The sequence below is a fragment of the Phanerochaete carnosa genome (assembly GCF_000300595.1).
Source record: "Phanerochaete carnosa HHB-10118-sp unplaced genomic scaffold PHACAscaffold_9, whole genome shotgun sequence".
In the NCBI taxonomy this organism is placed as follows: domain Eukaryota; kingdom Fungi; phylum Basidiomycota; class Agaricomycetes; order Polyporales; family Phanerochaetaceae; genus Phanerochaete; species Phanerochaete carnosa.
Genome location: NW_006767636.1, coordinates 2,165,212 through 2,184,274, shown reverse-complemented (window position 1 = coordinate 2,184,274; position 19,063 = coordinate 2,165,212). Strand labels below are relative to the sequence as shown.

General features: G+C 53.3%; 6 protein-coding genes and 1 non-coding gene across 7 annotated transcripts; 2 read left to right on the top strand and 5 right to left on the bottom strand.

Annotated features, from left to right (window-relative positions):
- Positions 1–289: 289 nt before the first annotated feature.
- Positions 290–2,390, bottom strand: PHACADRAFT_262691 (uncharacterized protein). Its single transcript, XM_007399898.1, has 9 exons — positions 2,344–2,390; positions 2,229–2,290; positions 2,093–2,172; positions 1,912–2,042; positions 1,273–1,860; positions 1,037–1,217; positions 659–986; positions 504–605; positions 290–449 (listed from the first exon to the last, which is right to left on the bottom strand). Exons 1-9 carry the CDS (start codon positions 2,378–2,380, stop codon positions 318–320), a joined length of 1,641 nt encoding a protein of 546 aa, XP_007399960.1. The 5' UTR covers positions 2,381–2,390; the 3' UTR covers positions 290–317.
- Positions 2,391–2,507: 117 nt separating this feature from the next.
- Positions 2,508–2,579, bottom strand: PHACADRAFT_t130. Its single transcript has one exon. It is a non-coding gene; the product is annotated as a tRNA-Glu (tRNA).
- Positions 2,580–3,072: 493 nt separating this feature from the next.
- PHACADRAFT_212753 (uncharacterized protein) lies at positions 3,073–6,612 on the top strand. Its single transcript, XM_007399897.1, has 14 exons — positions 3,073–3,297; positions 3,355–3,729; positions 3,799–4,021; positions 4,087–4,216; positions 4,267–4,455; positions 4,509–4,657; positions 4,718–4,833; positions 4,899–5,007; positions 5,057–5,070; positions 5,130–5,319; positions 5,369–5,447; positions 5,497–5,610; positions 5,664–5,807; positions 5,863–6,612. Exons 3-14 carry the CDS (start codon positions 3,832–3,834, stop codon positions 5,981–5,983), a joined length of 1,545 nt encoding a protein of 514 aa, XP_007399959.1. The 5' UTR covers positions 3,073–3,297; positions 3,355–3,729; positions 3,799–3,831; the 3' UTR covers positions 5,984–6,612.
- A 2,338-nt stretch (positions 6,613–8,950) lies between these two features.
- PHACADRAFT_58907 (uncharacterized protein) lies at positions 8,951–9,643 on the bottom strand (the record flags this gene model as incomplete). The annotated part of the gene is made up of 1 exon (XM_007399896.1): positions 8,951–9,643. A coding segment is annotated over one exon (693 nt), but the record flags the coding sequence as incomplete, so codon positions are not given.
- Positions 9,644–11,107: 1,464 nt separating this feature from the next.
- Positions 11,108–13,050, top strand: PHACADRAFT_151194 (uncharacterized protein). The gene is made up of 3 exons (XM_007399895.1): positions 11,108–11,378; positions 11,430–11,630; positions 11,686–13,050. The coding sequence occupies exons 1-3, from the start codon at positions 11,315–11,317 to the stop codon at positions 12,246–12,248; spliced, it is 828 nt and encodes a 275-aa protein (XP_007399957.1). The 5' UTR covers positions 11,108–11,314; the 3' UTR covers positions 12,249–13,050.
- Positions 13,051–13,766: 716 nt separating this feature from the next.
- PHACADRAFT_212749 (uncharacterized protein) lies at positions 13,767–14,643 on the bottom strand. Its single transcript, XM_007399894.1, has 2 exons — positions 14,406–14,643; positions 13,767–14,340 (listed from the first exon to the last, which is right to left on the bottom strand). The coding sequence occupies exons 1-2, from the start codon at positions 14,586–14,588 to the stop codon at positions 13,795–13,797; spliced, it is 729 nt and encodes a 242-aa protein (XP_007399956.1). The 5' UTR covers positions 14,589–14,643; the 3' UTR covers positions 13,767–13,794.
- A 2,007-nt stretch (positions 14,644–16,650) lies between these two features.
- Positions 16,651–17,496, bottom strand: PHACADRAFT_212748 (uncharacterized protein). The gene is made up of 3 exons (XM_007399893.1): positions 17,297–17,496; positions 16,839–17,231; positions 16,651–16,783 (listed from the first exon to the last, which is right to left on the bottom strand). Exons 1-3 carry the CDS (start codon positions 17,477–17,479, stop codon positions 16,694–16,696), a joined length of 666 nt encoding a protein of 221 aa, XP_007399955.1. The 5' UTR covers positions 17,480–17,496; the 3' UTR covers positions 16,651–16,693.
- Between the last annotated feature and the right edge of the window lie 1,567 nt (positions 17,497–19,063).

The window sequence follows — 19,063 nt, the reverse complement described above, 5'->3', positions numbered from 1 at the left end:
CGCCGCGACTTGCGCGGCCTTGCGGCATCGAGTCTTCACGTGACCCTTCCGCTTTCCCTGAAGGTTAACACAGCCAGAGCTTTGCGTCACCCTACGGCACCCGGCAGATCACCTTGAAGACGACCAATTTCACAGCTGACACGGTAAGCTTTGAAGAGACTCCAATGGAGTGAATCTCCTCTCCCTCCCAGTGGTAGACGCGTCCTTTCCAAGCAAGACACTGCTCTCAGCGGCAGCAGCGTTGATTTCGTAAAGTTCGTATGTGCAAAGATGCACAGAAGCATCGCCCCTTTGATTACATTACGTCTAAGTTTGTTTTACTCTTGCATCTCTTCCGGAACAGGCGCAGCGCCGCCACCCTGCTCGCGATCCTTCCTTGTCGCCTGCACGACGTCGTCTACGCGGAGGAGCACTCTCGCCGCCTCGATGGCGGTTTTGAAGGTTTGAATCTGGGAGCACACGTCAGCAGGGCGCGTCTCGCAGTGAGAGGAGAGCAGACGCACCTTGACGCTCGCAGACTCGTAGAGGCCGTACTCCTTCATGTCGACGATCTTGCCCGTCTCACCGTTGATGCCCCACGAATGCTCGCCGTTCGCGTGCTTAGCCTGCAGAGCCCAATTCAGCGAGCTAGAAACTCAAACAGCCGAGAGCTACGCACCCTCAGCTCGGTTAGCACTCGGATGGCGTTCCCGCCGCTGTTCTGTACAAGCGTGCGTGGAATGACCTCCATCGCGTCCGCGACAGCACGGAACGGCCAGCCCTCGACGCCTTGGATGCTGCGCGCCTTGACGTGCAGGCCGACGCTGACTGCCATCTCAGTCGCGCCACCGCCGGGTGCAAGAATCGGGTTGAAGAACACGTTACGCGCGACAGACATCGCATCTGCAAGGTTCCGGTCGATCTCGTTCAGGATGTCTTTTGACGGGCCGCGCAGGAGAATTGTACACGCCTTGGGTGTTGTGCACTCAGTCAGGAAGGTGAAGTACCTGTGTAAAGCTCAGCACGCAGACAAAGAATACGATGAGGACAGACGCACTCGTCGCCGATCTTTTCGGTGTTGAAGAGACCACATTTTGTGCCGATGTCAGATTCGCGCAGGTCCTCGAGGCGATTGACGATCGTCGCGCCGACGGCGCGCGCGATGCGGTTATTATCCGACTTGCGTACACGACGGATGGCAGAGATATTCGCCTTGTGCAGGAAATGCTGAGCGTAATCTTTGTACATGACGGGTCACGAAGTCTGCGACGAAGAAGCCGTATATACACACACCTGAGACGCCCTTCTCCGTGATAACCAGATCCGGCTTGAACTCCAGGATACGGTCCACCATCGATTTCACCTGCTCCTCCTCGAGCTCCTGAATGCGTGCCCAATCCGCCTCCTTCGAGATCTCAATGTTTGTCTGCGACTCGCCCTTCTTGTACTCGAGTGGGCAGTCGAGGAGCACGATCCGTGGGTTCACGATGCGTCTGCGCATCTTGGGGTGGGTGATGTCCTTGTTGAGCATAACTCCTGACAAGACGCGGCTCTCCTCGATCTCGCTGCCGGGGATCTTTTCCACGCGCGCATACCGCTTGATGTCGACCGACTTGACGCCATCTTCGTCGAGCGCGACCGTCCGAACGGCCTGCAGCGCGAGCTTGCACATCAGGTCGGACCACCGCGAGACGAACTTGGTTCCAATTGATGTTTTGATGAGCGACAGCATGGCCTCATCGTTGGACGTATCAATGGGTATTGAGATTTGCTGGACGATCTCGAGGGCCTCCTTCAGCGCCTTGTTGTATGCGGAGATGATGACCACAGGGTGGATGTCACGTTCCAGCTGTGCAAGCGATTGCGCAAGGATATCGCCGGCTTATGGATGGCTGTAAGGATTTACCAGCACTAGAATAGTAGAACACGCACCTAGGATGATGACACTCGTCGTACCGTCACCGCACTCCTCGTCTTGTGTCCGACTCAACTCAATCATGTTCTTCGCTGCAGGATGTGCAACATCTATTTCTCGCAGAATCGCATTCCCATCGTTGGTCAGTCTGGAGAATGCCGTCAGCACACGCGCATGATCCATGCGACGCGGACGTACAAGATACCACCCATCGGGTCGAGAATCATTTTCAGCATCGCTTTCGGACCCAGACATGTTCGGATAACGTCCGCGACTGTCTAAGAACCATGTGAACTTCAGATATACGCGTTATAGCAGATTGACGAGACCATACTTTTGCAGCAGTAATGTTAGAAATCTGAGCCTTGCGCCCAGACTGCCGCTCGGGCGTCGTGTCTATACGTACGTAGTTTGACCAAATGAGTTCATACGCAAGACAAAACACATACTCATGACGAAAACTGGGGTCTGCCCGCCTGCCTGCATTTCGACGAGCACTGAGGGAAGTGGTGCACGAAGAGAAGTGAGTAGACGCCAGTAATGACCTGAAGCTTCTTGGGTTTGCGCTTGCAGCTGCTTAGTCAGCTAATTCAGCGGTGAGAGGCAAAAGCAATTCCGACACGGGGAATCGAACCCCGGGCTATCGCGTGAGAGGCGATAATGTTAGCCACTACACCATATCGGAGAACAAAATGTTTATTGACAATCACATCATCAATAATTTGTAGCACAGCTTTTTGAGTTCTACAGGGGCCAAGACAGAGGCACAAGCGGATGAGGAGATACACAAGCCTGCACCGGCAGAATTTTTGTAGCGGACGTCGGCACATAGTTATTATACTTGCTCTAAACAGGCGGCTCAGGTGTCGGACTGTCGGCTGCACGAGATGAGCAGGCAGAAGTATCGTGGCAACCCCATCTATGAGATAGCAATGCTCTCAGGCCTCCTTGCTTCTGTCTGTCGACGTCAAAAGTAATGCGCCCTGGTCGCGCCACGGAGGAAAAAGCGCGGCCGGCAATAAGCGCCCAGAGCCGCCCAGCAGCTTTGCCTTATTAATCCTACGCCCGGCACTGTATCGTCGCCTGTGATCTAAGCCCAGCAGAACCCGAACAGTGCTAGTGAAAGATGATATGTAGGCACCGAGTAGGCGCGAAAGCTTGAAGTGCTGAAAAGTCTGACTTAGGCGTAGGCGCGTCAGGGCTTCAAGTACAGACGTCTTCACGTGATTAATCTCTTCGCGAAAGATAAGGCTGCAACAAGCTGAGTAGCATCGGCCACCACCTCGGTTTTCTGTTCAGGTTCTCGGTATAACAGCCACAAAGTGATATGCAGGATGAAGACTCAAACTTATACATGGCATACACCTAACTCTCTCGCTTCGTCACGGAGAGTATAGGAAAATGTTGGTATCGTGTGATCACCGTATCTTGTTCGGATTCGCTAACGCGTTTGGAAGCAGGACGCATTATGGACCCTCTCCATATGCAGGGTGCGCTTTTTAGTAGATGCAGGTGACGAGTGTATCGGCAGCTCGAATTTCAAAGTCAACTCTTCAACTCAGAGCGCGTCCGGCAGTATCTCCCCCCGCTGTTTCAGTAGCCTTCGTGGCGCCCAAGACGGGATTGCTGAAGCAACTCGGGGGGACTTGGCACGGCGGCCATCAGCACTTCAGCTCCAGCAAAGAGTCGCCGCAGCATGGGTACACTGTTCTAGAACTCCCACTGTTTCAGATTGAAGCGGTTCTTTAACTCTGAGCGAGTTTCAGCTGAGTTATTTGGGTTTGTCTAACGTAGTCGCTAAACCATTCCCCTAACGTCAGCGCTGCGTTCATAAGGTGCGAGTTAAAAACAACCCACCGCTTCGTCGGTATATAGAGCGCAGTCCGGCTCCTGACGTTACACAGCCTGGGTTGTATCACGTTGACATCTCCGTCCTGATGACCATGTTCCTCTGGATCGTTTTAACCGCTATTCTGACCTTCGCTCTGGCCAGTCTGTTGGGCAAGTTGAGGCGGAAGGGCCGTCATCGGCCTCCGGGACCCAAACCACTGCCGTTCATCGGAAACGCACATCAGATACCGTCCAAGCACGAATGGATCAAGTTCAAGGAGTGGGGAGACATGTATGGTGAGGCATTGCGCGACGCGACTCTCTCTGCATGCCAACCGATCCATGTCTACTGATTTTCCCAGGTGACCTCGCGAAAGTGGAGATCCCTGGGGATACGCTCTACCTCGTCAATAAACGAGAAGTCGTGAATGAGCTCTTCGAGGTTCGCTCAGCGATATACTGTAGCAGGCCTAACCTTGTGATGGCCGGTCTGTGAGTGTCATTTTAACTCTCTGAGAGCGTTCAAGTTATCTTCCGCGCAGTTCGGGATGGAAGAACTCTATCCCCACTCTGGGATACGGGCCTCGCCTTCGAAAGTCAAGGATGCTGTTGAAGAAGGCCATGGGGCCAGCCGCCATTAGAAGCTACTATCCCTATATCAACAGAGATGTCCCATTCTTCCTACAGAACTTACTCCGTACTCCGGAAAGATTCACTGAGCACTTCACACGGTGCGTACTCGGGCTGAATAAGCTTGGAATAGTGCTTATCACTCTTTGTTTAGAGGCGCGGCTCGAATAGCACTCAAAATTGCATATGGATATGAAGGCGTGACTGAGGACGAGCAAATCATCCAGAACGGCACGAGAGCGATGCAAGTATTCTCTGCAACGGTAGCACCGGGTGCCTGGGCTGTAGACACATTTCCGTTATGTAAGCGCATCTGTCCATAGCCGCTTCCGCACCGAAGTTTTGACAATTGCGCACGATTAGTGAGATATCTTCCCTCGTGGTTCCCGTTTGCTAGTTTCCAGAAATTTGCCGAGAGAGGTAAGAAGATTACCGACGAGGCGCGCAATGTCCCCTTCTACGAGGTGAAGAAACGTGTGGTAAGTCGCCTGAGGACAGACTGTTCGCCCAGGAGCTAGACTCTCACCCAATAATGTCTCTATAGGAGAGCGGTACTGCGGACGGCTCGTTCACTTCTATGATGCTACAAACAGAGAAATCCGACCCGGAGACTGAGAACATAATCACGTGGGCCGCGTTTGGAATCTTCACGGGTGAGTACATGTTGCCAGCATGATGTGACTGTGCTCACTTACTCGGCAGGACAATTCGATACCGTGAGTGCGTCCAGCGAGGCCGCTCCCTTCTACTGAATGTACCAATCTTTCCGCATAAGACCACGGCGGCTCTATCCTGGTTTACTATCGCAATGGCAAAATATCCGGACGTCCAGAAGAAAGCCCAAGCGGAGATCGACAGGGTAGTCGGCAAGGCCAGGCTGCCTGAGGTAGCCGACCGAGAGTCATTGCCCTACGTCTGGGCTGTCATGCAAGAGGTATTTAGATGGCACCCTACGATCACGATGTGTATGTACTAGCGTTGCCTCGATCGTTGCCATGCTAATACCATACGTAGCACCCCGCACCGCGATACAAGATGACGAATACCACGGGTATTTTATACCGGCAGAGACGACGATTATAGCTAATTTTTGGTATTTGCTATCTATCTGATCTGAGGAAACCAGCTCATTGTTTGTGCAGGGCAATCTTGCATGATGAAAGCGTGTACCACGATGCAGACAAATTTATACCCGAGCGCTTTTGTGATGAAGGTGCCCCGGACAGCCTCAGCGTCGCATTCGGCTTCGGTCGTAGGTGTGTATTTTCTCTGCACAGTATCTCTCTTCGTAACTTAGCGGCTGCGCTAGAATCTGCCCTGGTATTCTCATCGCACACCCACACGTCTTCGTCACCATCGCGAGCATCTTGGCGACATTCGACATTTCGAAGGCACGTGACGACGCGGGTAACGTCATCGAGCCCGGCGAAGACGCAACTTCGGGCGCCATCAAGTATGTTTAGCATTGCTTGCCACCGATGAATGTCGCTGACGTGGCTGGCTATCAGCTTTCCGAAGCCCTTCAAGGTCTCTATCACGCCCCGCTCGAGTGAGGCCGTTGAGCTAATCCGAAAGTCCGTCGAGCACTCGAAGACGCTGCCGGACAGGCTGGAGATATTCTCTATGTAGTTTCATGGAACTCATCGCGCTTGGCGACGTGACGGCGACGGGGAATTTCCAAGTGGTGTTAGGGTATCTGTTTGCGCAAAATGATTGGATCAAGTGCCACCAGAACGTCAGAACCGGTGCTTTGCCTCTTCCAGCAAGGCCGCCAATCTTGATATCAGCGTTCTACAATGAGCACTTGGACGTGTACTCTATTTTCTTGCCAATAACCTTACAACGGATGTTGCTTACATGTCACCGCTTACACGCGCCTTGTTCCTACCCTTCCGCCTCCGACGCCATCCTGCTCTTGCCATCACCTTCGACCATTTCTCGTACAGCTAGCTCAAACTCCGTTGCTGCCTGGCTGCTGACTCCCCGAGCACATTTTACATGGAAGGGGGCAAGTTCTGCCAGCGGAAGGCAAGGGGTAGTTTCTCTCTGAGCGCCTGCTGTTTCTTCACTGACACAGTAGTCGTTACAAACGACCCGAGGGTCGCCAGTGTGTATGTTCCGCGAAGACTCTGGCATTGCGCGGTTATTGCCCGGGCCCGCGGTGTCCACCGTGCCAGGTGTGATGACCTCCAGTCGCCGCAACAGCGCAGTCGGGCTGGGCGAATTGTTGCGACTCGAGGAAGGCGGCCGACTGTGTGGCGGACGCATCTCAGCAGAGAGCACGCAATGACACGCCAAAGAGTCACCTGCTAACTTCTGTCTGGCTATGTTCTGTAAACGAGAATCGCGTCCTCTGCATTCGGTTGTCCCGCAATTATCTTCCAGAGACGAAATAGCTTCAGGCACGATATCGGCGATGCCACCCCTTCTCGCTCCTGCGAAACCTTCCAAGGGCAAGTCGTTCTCCACAGGGAGATACCAAGAAGATAACTCTAGATTTCCAATAGAGTCCTTTGCACCTGGCATGAAGCCAGACGTCTCGAGTTCGAGGTTTGCAGGAGGTGTCGACCCAAGCAAAGGCTTGGAAGGAGGTGCAGCAGATGGAAGATCATCTGAATCAAGTGCAGGACTTGACACGACATGACCTGTTGTGCTACCGATTGGTCCATCGCAAGTGTCAGACTCGACCATTTCAATGCCGTTCCAAGGTAAATTCCCTCTAAGACGTTTCCATGCTAAGGGCAGACCGGCTGTAGATAACTTTGCTGGAGTCCTTTGTACATCGTCTGAATGAAAGAGATGGCCTGTAGCTGAAAGCGTGCCGGTGGCGAGAATTTCGGATGTCACCGAAGCTAAGGGAAATAGATGGTCGTCACGTCGAGGTTCATCCACTTGTTTATAGAGCAGAGGACAGCTATTGTACGGAGGCCATCCAGCCGGTCCGCATGAGTGGTGTTTCCATGGACATCCGGCCAGCTCACACTGCGCTTTCATGTGTGCCGCGCAAAGAGCCGGATGGAGCCTTTCCTTGATCCACTGACTACCAGTGAGAACGTCTCTGCGATAGGACCTCTCGAAAGCATGGATGAGTCGAAGAAAGAGGCTACTGGAGTCCGGCCGTAAAAAGTCATCGCTCCTGAGGTCCAGCCAAAAGAGCCACTTTTCATCGCTGGTATCCTCGATTCTATGGGTGTTACGACGCTCCTGAGACGAAATGAATTCGGCTGCATAGACCATCTTCTGGAGTATGCCTGTGACTACGACAAGCGGGATGTCGGAGAACGTGGTTCTACGAAGCCATTGAACCGAGGCGAACACGAACATGTTGACGTAGCCTTTTTCCGAATCACCGAAGTTAATGGGGAAATGATAGAGAATGTTTTCATAATCAGAGGACATGGTCTCGCCCTCCAAATCATACGCTAGGCATAGTACGTCAGCGGTTAGGCATATATAACACGCTAGGGGAGCATCATGAAGCTCACTTAGTCCTTTATGTTCCGAACTCCACTGCACTCGGCGGCCATTGTTTTGAATCAAGGATAGAACGTCCGCAGAGATTGCCGATAAGATGGGCCTGTGCACTGCAGTGTCACCGCTTCCTGCGGCCAACAGGAAAGTGTTCCACGTCTCCGTGTTCTCCCGTTGTGCGGGCAGTCGCCAGAGCAGACCAAATAATTCGATCGCCCGTGTTCTCGCTAGGCATAGCTTCTGAGAAGTGGACCAGTGTAGAGTTGTTCTGTTGGCAAGGCCGGAGAAGTACTCGCATTCAGCCTTGAGGAATGTTGCAAGAACGGAAACGAGCGCAATCTCTTCCGATGAACGAGTTTTCTGCGCTGACGTGGCCGATGTGCACGGGATGTGGAGGTGAGTTGCGTCTCGCATGCGTACACCTGAAGCTTTTCGAAACGACGACGAGACCAGATGATCTCCGGCATCATTCGACGACATGCCGAGAGCTAGCTGCGGCATCGTTGGACAGTCACTCCGGGAGGACTAGGATATGCACCAGTTCGTCACCATTCGGATTCCATCGCGCCAATCATCCTCACCGTCAGCGATGGGGGAAAGGTCAGGATGGATCTGCTGCGCGGCCTCGTTGATATAGTCTATAACCTGACTACTCTGTGACGACTGTTTCACCCAAGCCAGAGCTCGGAGGAGATGAGAGGCTTCAGCGATGTCGATCAGGAGCGTGGAGGCAGCGTCTGAAGGTACACAACCGGGTCTGGGCCTGTCTGTGGGTCTGCCGCTCTCGTCGAAAATGACCTGCTCACATGCAAGCTCCTGGCGTGCAGCTGCAATAAGGTCGAGTGCCTTGGGCGACCATCGGCTAGTCAGAACCGTCGTGCATCTGCAAACCTCGAGATCTCGGGTTCTCCAGGACCGCGGCACAGTTGGCCATTGGACGTCCCAATCAAGGCTGATGTCGGCGCTTTTGTCGGTGAGGATTAACCAAATACGAAGCATGAAGGGCTTGCGCCGAGCGTTCGACCATCGGATCGCAATAGCACTACGCAAGTCCTTCACAGTTAGAGCAGTCAAGCGGAATAGATAGTGAACGGGGGCTGAAAGCAAATTGGCAGCGAGCAGACAGGCCCACGCGGTCGGGGACCTGTACGGGCAACGCCGCGTAAATATTGGCAAGACTGAGAGAGCTGCGAACGCGCCCAGGAAAAGTGAGACAAAGACCGTGATAATACGGGCTACGAAGTCGTCGAGGGTCCACAGAAGGATGGTGACGCCAGCAAGAAAGAGAATCATGGCAAGCTCAAGGAGGATGGGGATGGACGAAAGGACGGCCGACACTTGCCAGTCCCTCCAGGCCTCCATGCGAATCTGACGCACGAGGACATTTTCGCGTGGGAGTGCAAGCGGAGAGTTCCATTTGAGATACTCGCGGATCCACTGCTTCGCCAGGATGCTGAACAGGGCCGCCGCGAGGCCGAGAATGAGGCTCATGAAGAACGAGATGTTGATCCAACGTGTGGCCGAAGATGGAGAGAATGGCGTGGAAACAGCGTTGGAAAGGGTTGTCAGGGTCTGGTTCAGGGTATCGGTGATGACTGTTCCAGCGGTGCGCAACTGCGTAGCCACGCTGATGGCGAGCAATTGGTTCGTTGTGTCTGTATTGTTGACTTGAAGCATGGAATAAGTTTGAACAAGAAACGCAGTAAGGATGGCCGAAAAAAGACCAGTCTGTCCGCGCGGATCAGCACGCGATGCTTGCAGGAACGAGGTACCCACGAAGACTAGCAAAGTGTCGATGTCGTCGACATAGTCTTCCATCTCTCCAGCGTCGTTGATCGTAAGATGGTCCTCGATGCCCACCCACCCAGAGAGGGTTTCGTCGGTCGACTTCTAAGATATGAAAGGTCAGGCAGCATAGACAAGATGAGGTTTCCAGATGCCGCACTGAATTCGCCGCATTTCTTGCTCGGGTTATCCCCCGCCGTATCCCGAATCGAGTCGAAGACATTTTTATTGGCAGACGGACTATGGCACAAAGCGGTGTGACGAGTGTAAGCTGTAGTCTGCAAGAGTGTCGTACTGTATAGCATCACTCGGCGTCCACTCAAGTTTCACGTGTTTCGGGAAAGGGCAGCGAATGCACTAAGTAATACACAGCCATCGTTCCAGGTCTCCAAGGGGGCCCATCTGATTTCGTAGTAGCGAGGCTGGCGCTTGGGCTAAGGAAGCTAGCGCTCACATTGCTGAACTTCGCAGGTACGGGTAAGAGTGTGGACATCAATAGCACAACGCAGTGCATCTCGTTCAGTGGGCACAAAACCAAGTATTGAAAATGCAGGTATGGATCCTTCGTTTCCAGTACAACATTATCATTCACCTAGGTGATCGTCAGTCTCCGCTGCACCTAGAAGTTTGGCAACATCGTACCCTTATTCCTCTTTCCGCATCTCACTTCCGTAAGGCTCACGGACTACGGCACGCAGTCCGTACATTTGGAGGGGTCAAAACCTGGGAGCGATCAGTTCGAGTAAGCCGTTACAGGCAGATGTGCAGCACTTACAGCGTACTTTTCTTCCTCCGCAAAACAACCTCCTGCTCTTTATGCCACGCTCGTATTCACAGCCGCCGTACGCAGACAACCACCAGAGCTTTGCGTCGTCAGAAGGGCGGCTCGCGGCATGAGGTGGGACCCATCAACAGATTTCATGCCGTTGCTAGAAGATACGTGATAAGGGATGTCCAACAAGTGGCTCGTCGGCCGTTAGCTGTCCTTCAGAGCAGCATGTCGAGCTTGATTCCGGACCACCTGATAGCGTAGAAGTAAACCCGAGGCTACATACGTAGTTATAGAGCTGATATCCCGTCAGAAGCATACGAATATCACTATGAAAGTCTATGCTGACCAATTGAACTGTTACCAGCCACCCCGACACTACCAGCTTTCTGTCCAAGCCAGCGCATCTTGTTCGAGCGATATACGAAATGCTTTTCATGCTATATTAATCATAAGGTAAAGCGACACTCCGTGCTCTGTACACACCTTGAGTTGATATTCAGCGCTTGGATATCGCCCGAAGGTCTGGCGAAACTGGACAGGCTGGGCGTAGGTCGATGTCGCAGGGCGGGGGTGGGCGGAAGCATGGAGAGACGCGAACTTAGACGCCTATGGCGACCGCGCCCTGAGCGTTTGACGCGTCGTTCAGCACTTATTAGCGCCATTCGGGGCGCCAGAGGGTAACCAGTCAGGAGGCAGCGCGTTAACGCGGCAGCACATTGTTTACCAACAACCACGATGTGACGTGATGCGGCTGGTCGTGTCCGCGCAGTGGGGCATCGCGCGCAGCGTTTGCAATGTCTCCATTCCAGAGCCGCGGGTGTGGCTCCTGGCTTAAATAGCGATGGTGCTCCTGATGACCCCTGAGAGTAACTTGCACCCTCTCGAAGTACTATCATTCGACATTTCACCATCTTACAGTTGCATAGTTCGTCATGAATGTGTATGCAATCGGTGCCTCGCAGAATGTCGGATGTTACACCGCCGTTCGGCTCTTGGGTACGTTTCGGTCCTGGTATAATGCCGGGAGAATGTTAACGTTCTACTCAGAGAGAGGGGCAACGGTAACATTCCTTCTTCGGAGGCATACAGTTTTTGAAGGAAACGATACTATGCAACACTTTATACACTCAGGAAACGCTCGGCTCGTGCAGGGCGATGCACTGAAGCTTGAGGACGTAGCACACGGTTGGGCAGAATCCCAAGCCGCGAGCCCGGTAGGTGACGTGGACGTCGTCTTGTTCTCAGTTGGTACGCAATTACGTCACGCTACATCCATGCACAACTGACCTGCATATCTCTCTAGGCGGCGCTCTGCAGATCGACTGGCTCAGGGGCGGCAAGATTCACCCGCAGAACCTCTGCTCCGCCTCGCTGCTCAACGTTCTGCGCACGCTCCCTTCGGCGCTGCGGGACCCCGCGCGGCAGCCGCGCTTCATCGTAGTAAGCACGACGGGTGCGACGCGCTCCTCGCACGACCGGCTCCCGTTCGTGATGCGCGTCTTCTACTGGTGGCTCCTCACCCAGCCGCACGTCGATAAGTTCGCGCTCGAGCGTGTCCTCGCATGGGCCGACGGCACGCACTGGGACGATGACGGATACCATCCGGACATCCTCCCTGTCGACTGGCAGCACGCTGAGGGCATGCCAGAGCAAGGTTCCCTGAGGCGCGTGCTCGTCGTCCGCCCAGCGTTCTTGACGAACGGCCCCGCGAAGGGTGACACGCAGGGTCAGAGCCCGCTGTATCATATCTGCGAGGACGACAAGGGTTCGGAGGGGTATACGATCTCGCGGCGTGACGTCGCACATTTTATCGTTGAGAAAGCGCTGGCGGATTGGGAGAGGAAGAGGGTAAGCTTGGCTTATTGATCAGCTAGACCGTTAAAGTACGATTTGTACTGTACCGCACATCGCCCAGCATAATATCATGCAGCGCTGATCTGTATTGCTTCATCTGTTAAACAAACGCGATAACTCCCTGCTTTACAGCACTCCCTACATTAATTGCATCCACGACCACGCGCAATTAGCGCTAAATCCTCTCGCAAGGTGTGCTGGTCAGTTCAAACACAGAAAAGACAACCAGGGCAAATTACTCACATCCTGCGTTCGACAATTTAGTAGACACATGGTATTATGCGGCAGGGCGTGCGCTTCGCCCATGCAAACCACTCATCCCCGAACTCATTCATGAGCGCCGAATCTTCACTTGGCATTCGCTGGATAAACATCAGAGAGATGTGCGCCATAAGCGCGAATTGAGCCGCGCCCACAACAAAGCCGAGCGCAGTCCTCCAGAGCCCAAGTTCAGCGTAGAGCGAGCCAGGACCGAGCTGGCTGACCGCGACGCCGACCATGTAGATCCAGTATCCGGTATAGCCGGGATGCCGGACAACGGAATATGGTCCGCTTGTCACGAGCTTGTGATTCTTTCGGATGGAAATCTGGAAGGTGAAGTGGCGGCCGAGGTACTTGTAGCAGGTAGCTCGGACGAGGGCGCCAACAATCATCATGAGCGTACCGAGCGCAAACGCGAAAGGCACGGGAAGCGGGTCGGCGGTCACGGACAGCCAGTCGCAAACTGGGTATTGATAAGCGACGAGCACCCCTGCAGCGGACAAGACGGCAAGGAAATCGACCGCATTGATTGCATATGTAATGAACTGCAGAGACGCAATGCGCATGACGTAAGTTACGGACACAGAGGATGACGGGCTACAAGACTGGCCTTCAAGGACATCGCCGCGCGCGTAGCAGTGAGGCCGAAACTTCCCTCCTCTCCTTAGTGAGATGTTCGCTGTTTTTCGTACTTCTCTTGTTCCTCTGCATGTGGGATAGGGTTTGGCGGCGTACAGCTCACATGACTAGAAATGGAGCTAGCGATGAGTAGAGCGGTTCTGAGGCAGAGTGCGATTTCCATGGCTGATGGCTCAGAGTTTGCTTCCTCAAGAGTCATCAGCCTCCAACTTATATAGCGTTGGTGACAGTATGCCTTGCTGCCACGTCATGGGGTGATGTTTTTCGGAGTGCCATATTCACCGTAATATGAGCAGTTGTTCGCGAGAATTACTAGATTGACAGCAGCTATGGAATATTACAAGTTAAGTAAGATGTGCAGGGGAGAAACAGCTGATTTCGTGCTTTACCGTTAGGAATGTCAATATGTAACCTTATAGCCACTGGCAGAGGGGCACAGATGCCACTAGATCCTCGGACTCTCAACACAGCGCAGACCGATGGTAGGTTTAGGTCCGATAAGGCTATCGATTCGTTACAATTACCGTTTGAGTGTAGTGACACCTCGTTTCCGCCTGAGTACCGAAACACGCTCTAAACCCTACCCTGCGAGCTGTGTTGATTAGCCAAGGGAATAATGACAACTAAGGAGGAAGACTCACACGCAGTCATTGGAATATTAGTAGACACCCGGAATAAGACGGCAGGGTGTGCGCCTTGTCCATGCGAACCACTCTTCCCCGAACTCCTCCATAAGCACTGAGTCCTCTCTCCATACTCGGAAGAGCATCGTGAAAACAGCGTACGTGATGAACACGAGCTGGCACACACCCGCAGCAAAGCCGAGTGGGCTCATCCACAGGCCGAGCTCAGCATAAAGCGAGCCAGGACCAAGCTGGCTGATAGCGACGCCCACCATGTAGACACAGCCTCCTGTATAGCCAGGGTGACGAATAACGGAATACGGTCCACTTGTTATGAGCTTGTGGTTCTTCTGGATGGAGAGCTGGAAAGTGAAGTGGCGTCCGAGATATTTATAGGAGACGGATCGGATGAGGCTACCGATAATCATGAGGAGCGTGCCAATAGCAAAGGCTGGCGATACAGCGAGTGGGTCGACGGCCACGACTCGGAGTAGCCAATCAGAGAGCTCATGAATAGCGAGCGCTCCCACGGCAGATAGGATGGTGAGCAAGGCAATGGCGTTGGCGATGTGCACGATAAACTGTAGAGGGGCGGTGGGCATACAGTAAGCTTATGAAGCAGGATACGACGGCCTGAAGGACTGACCGTTAGCAACGACGCCGCACGAACGGCAGTAAAGCCCTTCTCGCCGAAATGTGAAGTTTGCTGCCCTTCGAACTTCGCTCGCTCCTCTGCACGAGGAACGGCATTCGGGGGTGTGCAGCTCACATGACTGGAGATAGAGCTGGCGACGAGCAAGACGACTCTCAAGCAGAGAGCGGTATTCATGGCTAATGGCTTGGAGCTTGCGTCAAGGAGAGCTGTAAGTTCTCTTCTTATACAGCTACGATAGCGGTGCACTCACATGGCCTTTTTGGGCTTAATATACTTTTGGAACCTTGCTGTTCAACGCGGACGAGCCCCGGAGACTCAGCGCCAAAAATGGACATTTGGTGGGAGATGGAAGGCGTTGCCTTGTGGAAGGAGCATGCCTGCTGTTCTAGTGACAGATTAGCGCATGCTTACTGCCTGGCTGACTAGAGCTGGTAGAGGTTCACTCTGATATCGGCTGGACGTCGCGTATCCAAACGAAGGCTAGATAGAGTGTAAGCGGTTGGATGCAATGAATCAGAAGAGATGCCCCTGCGATATAACTCAAACGTTCACTGGCAGGTGCACATCGATATCAATTGGCACGAGATATCCAGCTGCTTCGTAAAAGTCTAGAAGCCATTTTGTATATTTGAACGTGTGAACGGCAGCTAGCAACTGCGGCAACCCTGCTCGGTTATGTTCTGTAGGCTTTGCAGCGCATCGGAGACACTATGCCTGCGTGTTGCATGACACATATACGCAGCAGCACACGCGCAAGTGGTTCTATTTGGCTTCCAGGCTGCAGCTCCTTGAATCCATAAGATTTTGAAACCATGCTCAACAACTCAAGCTGCAGCTGAGTGCCACGTACCATGATAGCCCAAAGTTGGGGCCACATCTGCCTAGAGATTGTAGCCCTAGCGATATAGTAGAGGTTGTCCTTAGCCAGTACTGGAGCGCTGCTATCACGGGATTCAGCGCAAGTCATTGGACGAGGTCATCAGAGGGTACACTTCTGGCATCCCGACGCGCTCGGTGCTTGATCGGGCGATCCCGCCCTCTATTGAGATAAGATAAGGTAAAATAAGATACGATAAGATAAGATGTAGGTACTGCCCCGGTACCGCCGGGGAATAGCGATCTCGTCCGCGCAAGTAGTTGTCCGCTCTCTGAAGGTGCCTTGGAGCACCAATTGTGCATGTCTTCAAGAAGAGTTGTGGTCCTTGCAACTACGCATTGTAGCATCAGCCACTGCCAGCCACTGCGCATATCTTCGAATGCGTGCCTCGCGGTCGTGAAACAGTGTACAACAGAACATCTATCGCGGCCGTGTTTTTCGTTTGCTCCTGTTATGTAAGCCTGGCGCGTACAGCTATTTCGACATGGCAGAGCATACGTCTATACAATACGTGCACCATCAGCGCCACTGTTCATCTCTCAAAACTTCAGCACGGACCGGCGGTGTTCTCTCAACATCGTTAGGTTTCATGGCCCTATCGGCTCTAAACCCCTCAGTCGGTACACAACCAGGTAGTGTCACAGCCACGTCGGGCTGACCTGCACATGTCTCCAGTGAGAAGCGGAGCGCAAATGCTGGAGGCACGGAAAGCGGGTCGACGGTCACAGATAACCAGCTGGGAACTTGGTGTTGATTACTAGGAGAGGGCACCCCTGCAATGTATAAGATGGCAAGGAAATCAATGGAGCTGATAAAGTGAATAATGAACGGCAGAGACGAGACATACATAAAGTAAGCTACAGATACAAAGTACGATGGGTCAGTGCAGGGCTGGCCTTCGATAACATCGCCTCACGCATAGCAGTTAGGCTGGTGGCTCGGAGTTTGCTTCTACTAAAGCCATCAGCTTCCGTCTTACATAGCATCTATGGTAATGCACATCAGCAGGTATTCAATGCTGCCACGGTGAGAGGTAATGTCCTTCGGAGCGGCGTGTTCGCTGTGCTGTGTGGGCGTTGGGCGGTCGGCTGCGGGGGTTGTGCCGAACAGCGGTCGTGGGGGTATAGAGTTCAGATAGAATGTATGAGATAAAACTAGCATATTTGTGCTTGATCGTGTCACGAATGTCAAACGTAACCTTGTAGCCAGGATGTCACAGATACCACCTGATCCGCAAACTCTCGGTGTACTACGCACACCAACAGACCAGTTGTAGGCTGGGCTCTGAATCTGGACAGCAGAGATGATACACCAAACACTATTCTGCGAGCTTTGAAACGCACTAGTCACTTAAGGAATCAGGGGAAGCTTATATAATTGCTTACATGAAGTCGCCAATATTCTAGTAGATACCTGGCACCAGGCGGTAAGGAGTGCGCTTCGCCCATACGAGCCACTCGTCCCCGAACTCCTGTAGGAGCGCCGAATCCTCCTTCGGCACTCGAAATATAAACGTCAGGGTGCGCCATGAAAGCCAGCTGGGACACGCCTGCGAGGAAGCCAAGCGGATTCCTCCAAAGCCCAAGTTCAGCGTAAAGCGAGCCAGGACCAAGCTGGCTGACCGCGATGCCGGTAATGTAAACCCAATATCCGGTGTAGCTGGGATGCCGGACAACGGAATATGGCCCACTCGTCACGAGCTTGTGGTCTTTTCGGATGGCGAGCTCGAAGGTGAAGTGGCGGCCGAGTTGTCTGTAGGAGGCGACTCGGATGAGGGTGCCGACGACCATAAAAAGCGTGCCAATAGCAAATGCCGGTGGCATGGAAAGCCGGCCGACGGTGGTGATGGGAAGCCAGGCGCGAAGTTCATCGGCGATGAGAACCCTTTCAGCGGATAAGATGACAAGCAGATCGATGAAATTGACCATGTAGATCGTGTACTACAGAGGGGAGACATGCTTAGAGTAAGCCGTGTACACCCGATGTGATGAGCCGCGGGTCTGACCTTTAACAAAATCCCTGCGTGACTGGAAGTGAAGCCCTTTTCGCCGTAGCCCAACGCCTGTTTTTCTTCGTACCTCGCTCGCTCTTCTGCATGAGGGGCAGCATTGGGGGGTGTCGAGCTTATGTGACTGGAGACGAAGCCAGCGACGAGCAGGGCGATTCTCAGACAGAGTACGGTGTCCATGGCCAGCGGATCGGGTCTTTCTCCAGAAGAGATATTGATTCGATCTTATACAGAGACGACAACAGAAAGCACGCTCATGATGTACTCAAGCCTGATACAAATGCCGGAGCCTAATGATTCGGCGCGATCGAGCCCCGAAGAGAGCTAGAAACGATTTCCGCGTGATATCAGTATGAAGGCTAAGCGGAGAAAGCATGCCTCAAATGTTTGTTTCTTCTCACGAATTAGCGTATTCTTGTCGCCACAGTGGCTACCGCTAGTCAACATTCCAACTCTCATCAAGGGTTTTGCTAACATATGCATCTGACAGGGCACCGTCACGGTGCCGTCTCCGCTGAAGACTAGATACAAGCGACTGGATATAACGAGTCAGATAACATGCGACGGCGATAATGTTCAAAATCTTACCGAAAAACACGCGGGTATCAACCATTATTGTGCTCGAATTCGTTTGAACACAAAGAAACTTTCTGATTACGGGCGCGGAAAGGGTGTATGGGCCAGCGATTCGGGCCGTAGCAGTTGCTGCGGCGCTCTGTATATGCTGTAGCACATAGAAGATAATATTGGTATCCGAGTCGGCGGTAGCCCAAAAACACGGCAGAGCACGTAAGAATGGTGCTACTATCTCCGCAGCCCCCGGAGCACCGCCGCGACGGCGAAGTAGACAGGTAAAATGATCAGTTTGGCACACTAACCAAATATCCGTGCCGGACGGCTATGATGTTCCAGTATATTCACAAAGTGTCGTGATAATGGTCGGGATTCTGATTTGGCTGGGCACTGCCCTCCCGCATCGAGATGCTTTTTCAATCCTACTATGGAGTCAGAGCAAGCGCGGACTTCCCGTCGTCCATGGGCGGCAGGACGAGCGCTTTACGTGATGAGTCATAGCATTTTCGTAAGCAAGTAGGACTAGTGATGTGCGGGCCGGGCCTCAAAGCCTCCAAGCCCGCCATGCCCGGCTCAAAAAGCCTGGCCCGAGTCAAGCCTGGCAGCGGGCTCAAGGCCGGGCTCGGAGCGTAGTCAAGCCCAAGCCCGGCCCGGAAGCCCAGGCTTGGGTGTGCTGGCTCCGTTACCATTCCCTGAGTTCCGAATAAGGAGAGAGCGACCTAATATGCACATAGAAGACAAAATGTAGATATTCTAGACGTAACGGCTCCCGCCGAGCACGATTGTGCGTCACCATCTGGTGCCTGCCGTAGGCGCACGCTCGTGGACTTCGCTGCGACTCGACTTGTTCCGCAGGTGTAGATCTTCTGGAGGTTATAATTTAGTGAGTACATGCAGTATTAATCTACTACACCCAAATACATTCCCTTTTGATAGCACCGGAACACTCGTTGTATTGTGAGCAAGCCCGGGCTTAAGCCCAAGGCTTGGGCCGGGCTCGGGCTCGGCTCGGGCTCAGGGCTCGGCTCGACGTCGCCACAAGCCCAAGCCCGGGCTTTGAGCCCAAGCCGGGCCCGCACATCACTAAGTAGGACGCATCAGGCTGCAACATTCGCGGACGTACCCGTAAGGAGTCTAGTCATGGCGTGGCATTTGAGACAAGCTTCTACTGTGACACTTGTCAACAATGCC

Excerpts from the sequence above, each read along its gene's own strand:
- PHACADRAFT_151194 (XM_007399895.1), top strand. The coding sequence starts at position 11,315 with ATGAATGTGTATGCAATCGGTGCCTCGCAGAATGTCGGATGTTACACC. Across the intron at positions 11,379-11,429 it reads CACCGCCGTTCGGCTCTTGG|AGAGAGGGGCAACGGTAACA; the intron begins GTACGTTTCGGT and ends CGTTCTACTCAG. Across the intron at positions 11,631-11,685 it reads CGTCGTCTTGTTCTCAGTTG|GCGGCGCTCTGCAGATCGAC; the intron begins GTACGCAATTAC and ends ATATCTCTCTAG.
- PHACADRAFT_262691 (XM_007399898.1), bottom strand. The coding sequence starts at position 2,380 with ATGCAGGCAGGCGGGCAGACCCCAGTTTTCGTCATGA. Across the intron at positions 1,218-1,272 it reads CACGGAGAAGGGCGTCTCAG|ATTACGCTCAGCATTTCCTG; the intron begins GTGTGTGTATAT and ends TCATGTACAAAG. Across the intron at positions 987-1,036 it reads ACCGAAAAGATCGGCGACGA|GTACTTCACCTTCCTGACTG; the intron begins GTGCGTCTGTCC and ends AGCTTTACACAG.
- PHACADRAFT_212748 (XM_007399893.1), bottom strand. The coding sequence starts at position 17,479 with ATGGACACCGTACTCTGTCTGAGAATCGCCCTGCTCGTCGCTGGCTTC. Across the intron at positions 17,232-17,296 it reads ACGCAGGGATTTTGTTAAAG|TACACGATCTACATGGTCAA; the intron begins GTCAGACCCGCG and ends TCCCCTCTGTAG. Across the intron at positions 16,784-16,838 it reads CGCTTGGCTTCCTCGCAGGC|GAGGATTCGGCGCTCCTACA; the intron begins GTGTCCCAGCTG and ends CGAGTGCCGAAG.
- PHACADRAFT_212753 (XM_007399897.1), top strand. The coding sequence starts at position 3,832 with ATGACCATGTTCCTCTGGATCGTTTTAACCGCTATTCTGACCTTCGCT. Across the intron at positions 5,448-5,496 it reads ACGATTATAGCTAATTTTTG|GGCAATCTTGCATGATGAAA; the intron begins GTATTTGCTATC and ends TTGTTTGTGCAG. Across the intron at positions 5,808-5,862 it reads GCAACTTCGGGCGCCATCAA|CTTTCCGAAGCCCTTCAAGG; the intron begins GTATGTTTAGCA and ends GCTGGCTATCAG.
- PHACADRAFT_212749 (XM_007399894.1), bottom strand. The coding sequence starts at position 14,588 with ATGAATACCGCTCTCTGCTTGAGAGTCGTCTTGCTCGTCGCCAGCTCT. Across the intron at positions 14,341-14,405 it reads GTGCGGCGTCGTTGCTAACG|TTTATCGTGCACATCGCCAA; the intron begins GTCAGTCCTTCA and ends GCCCCTCTACAG.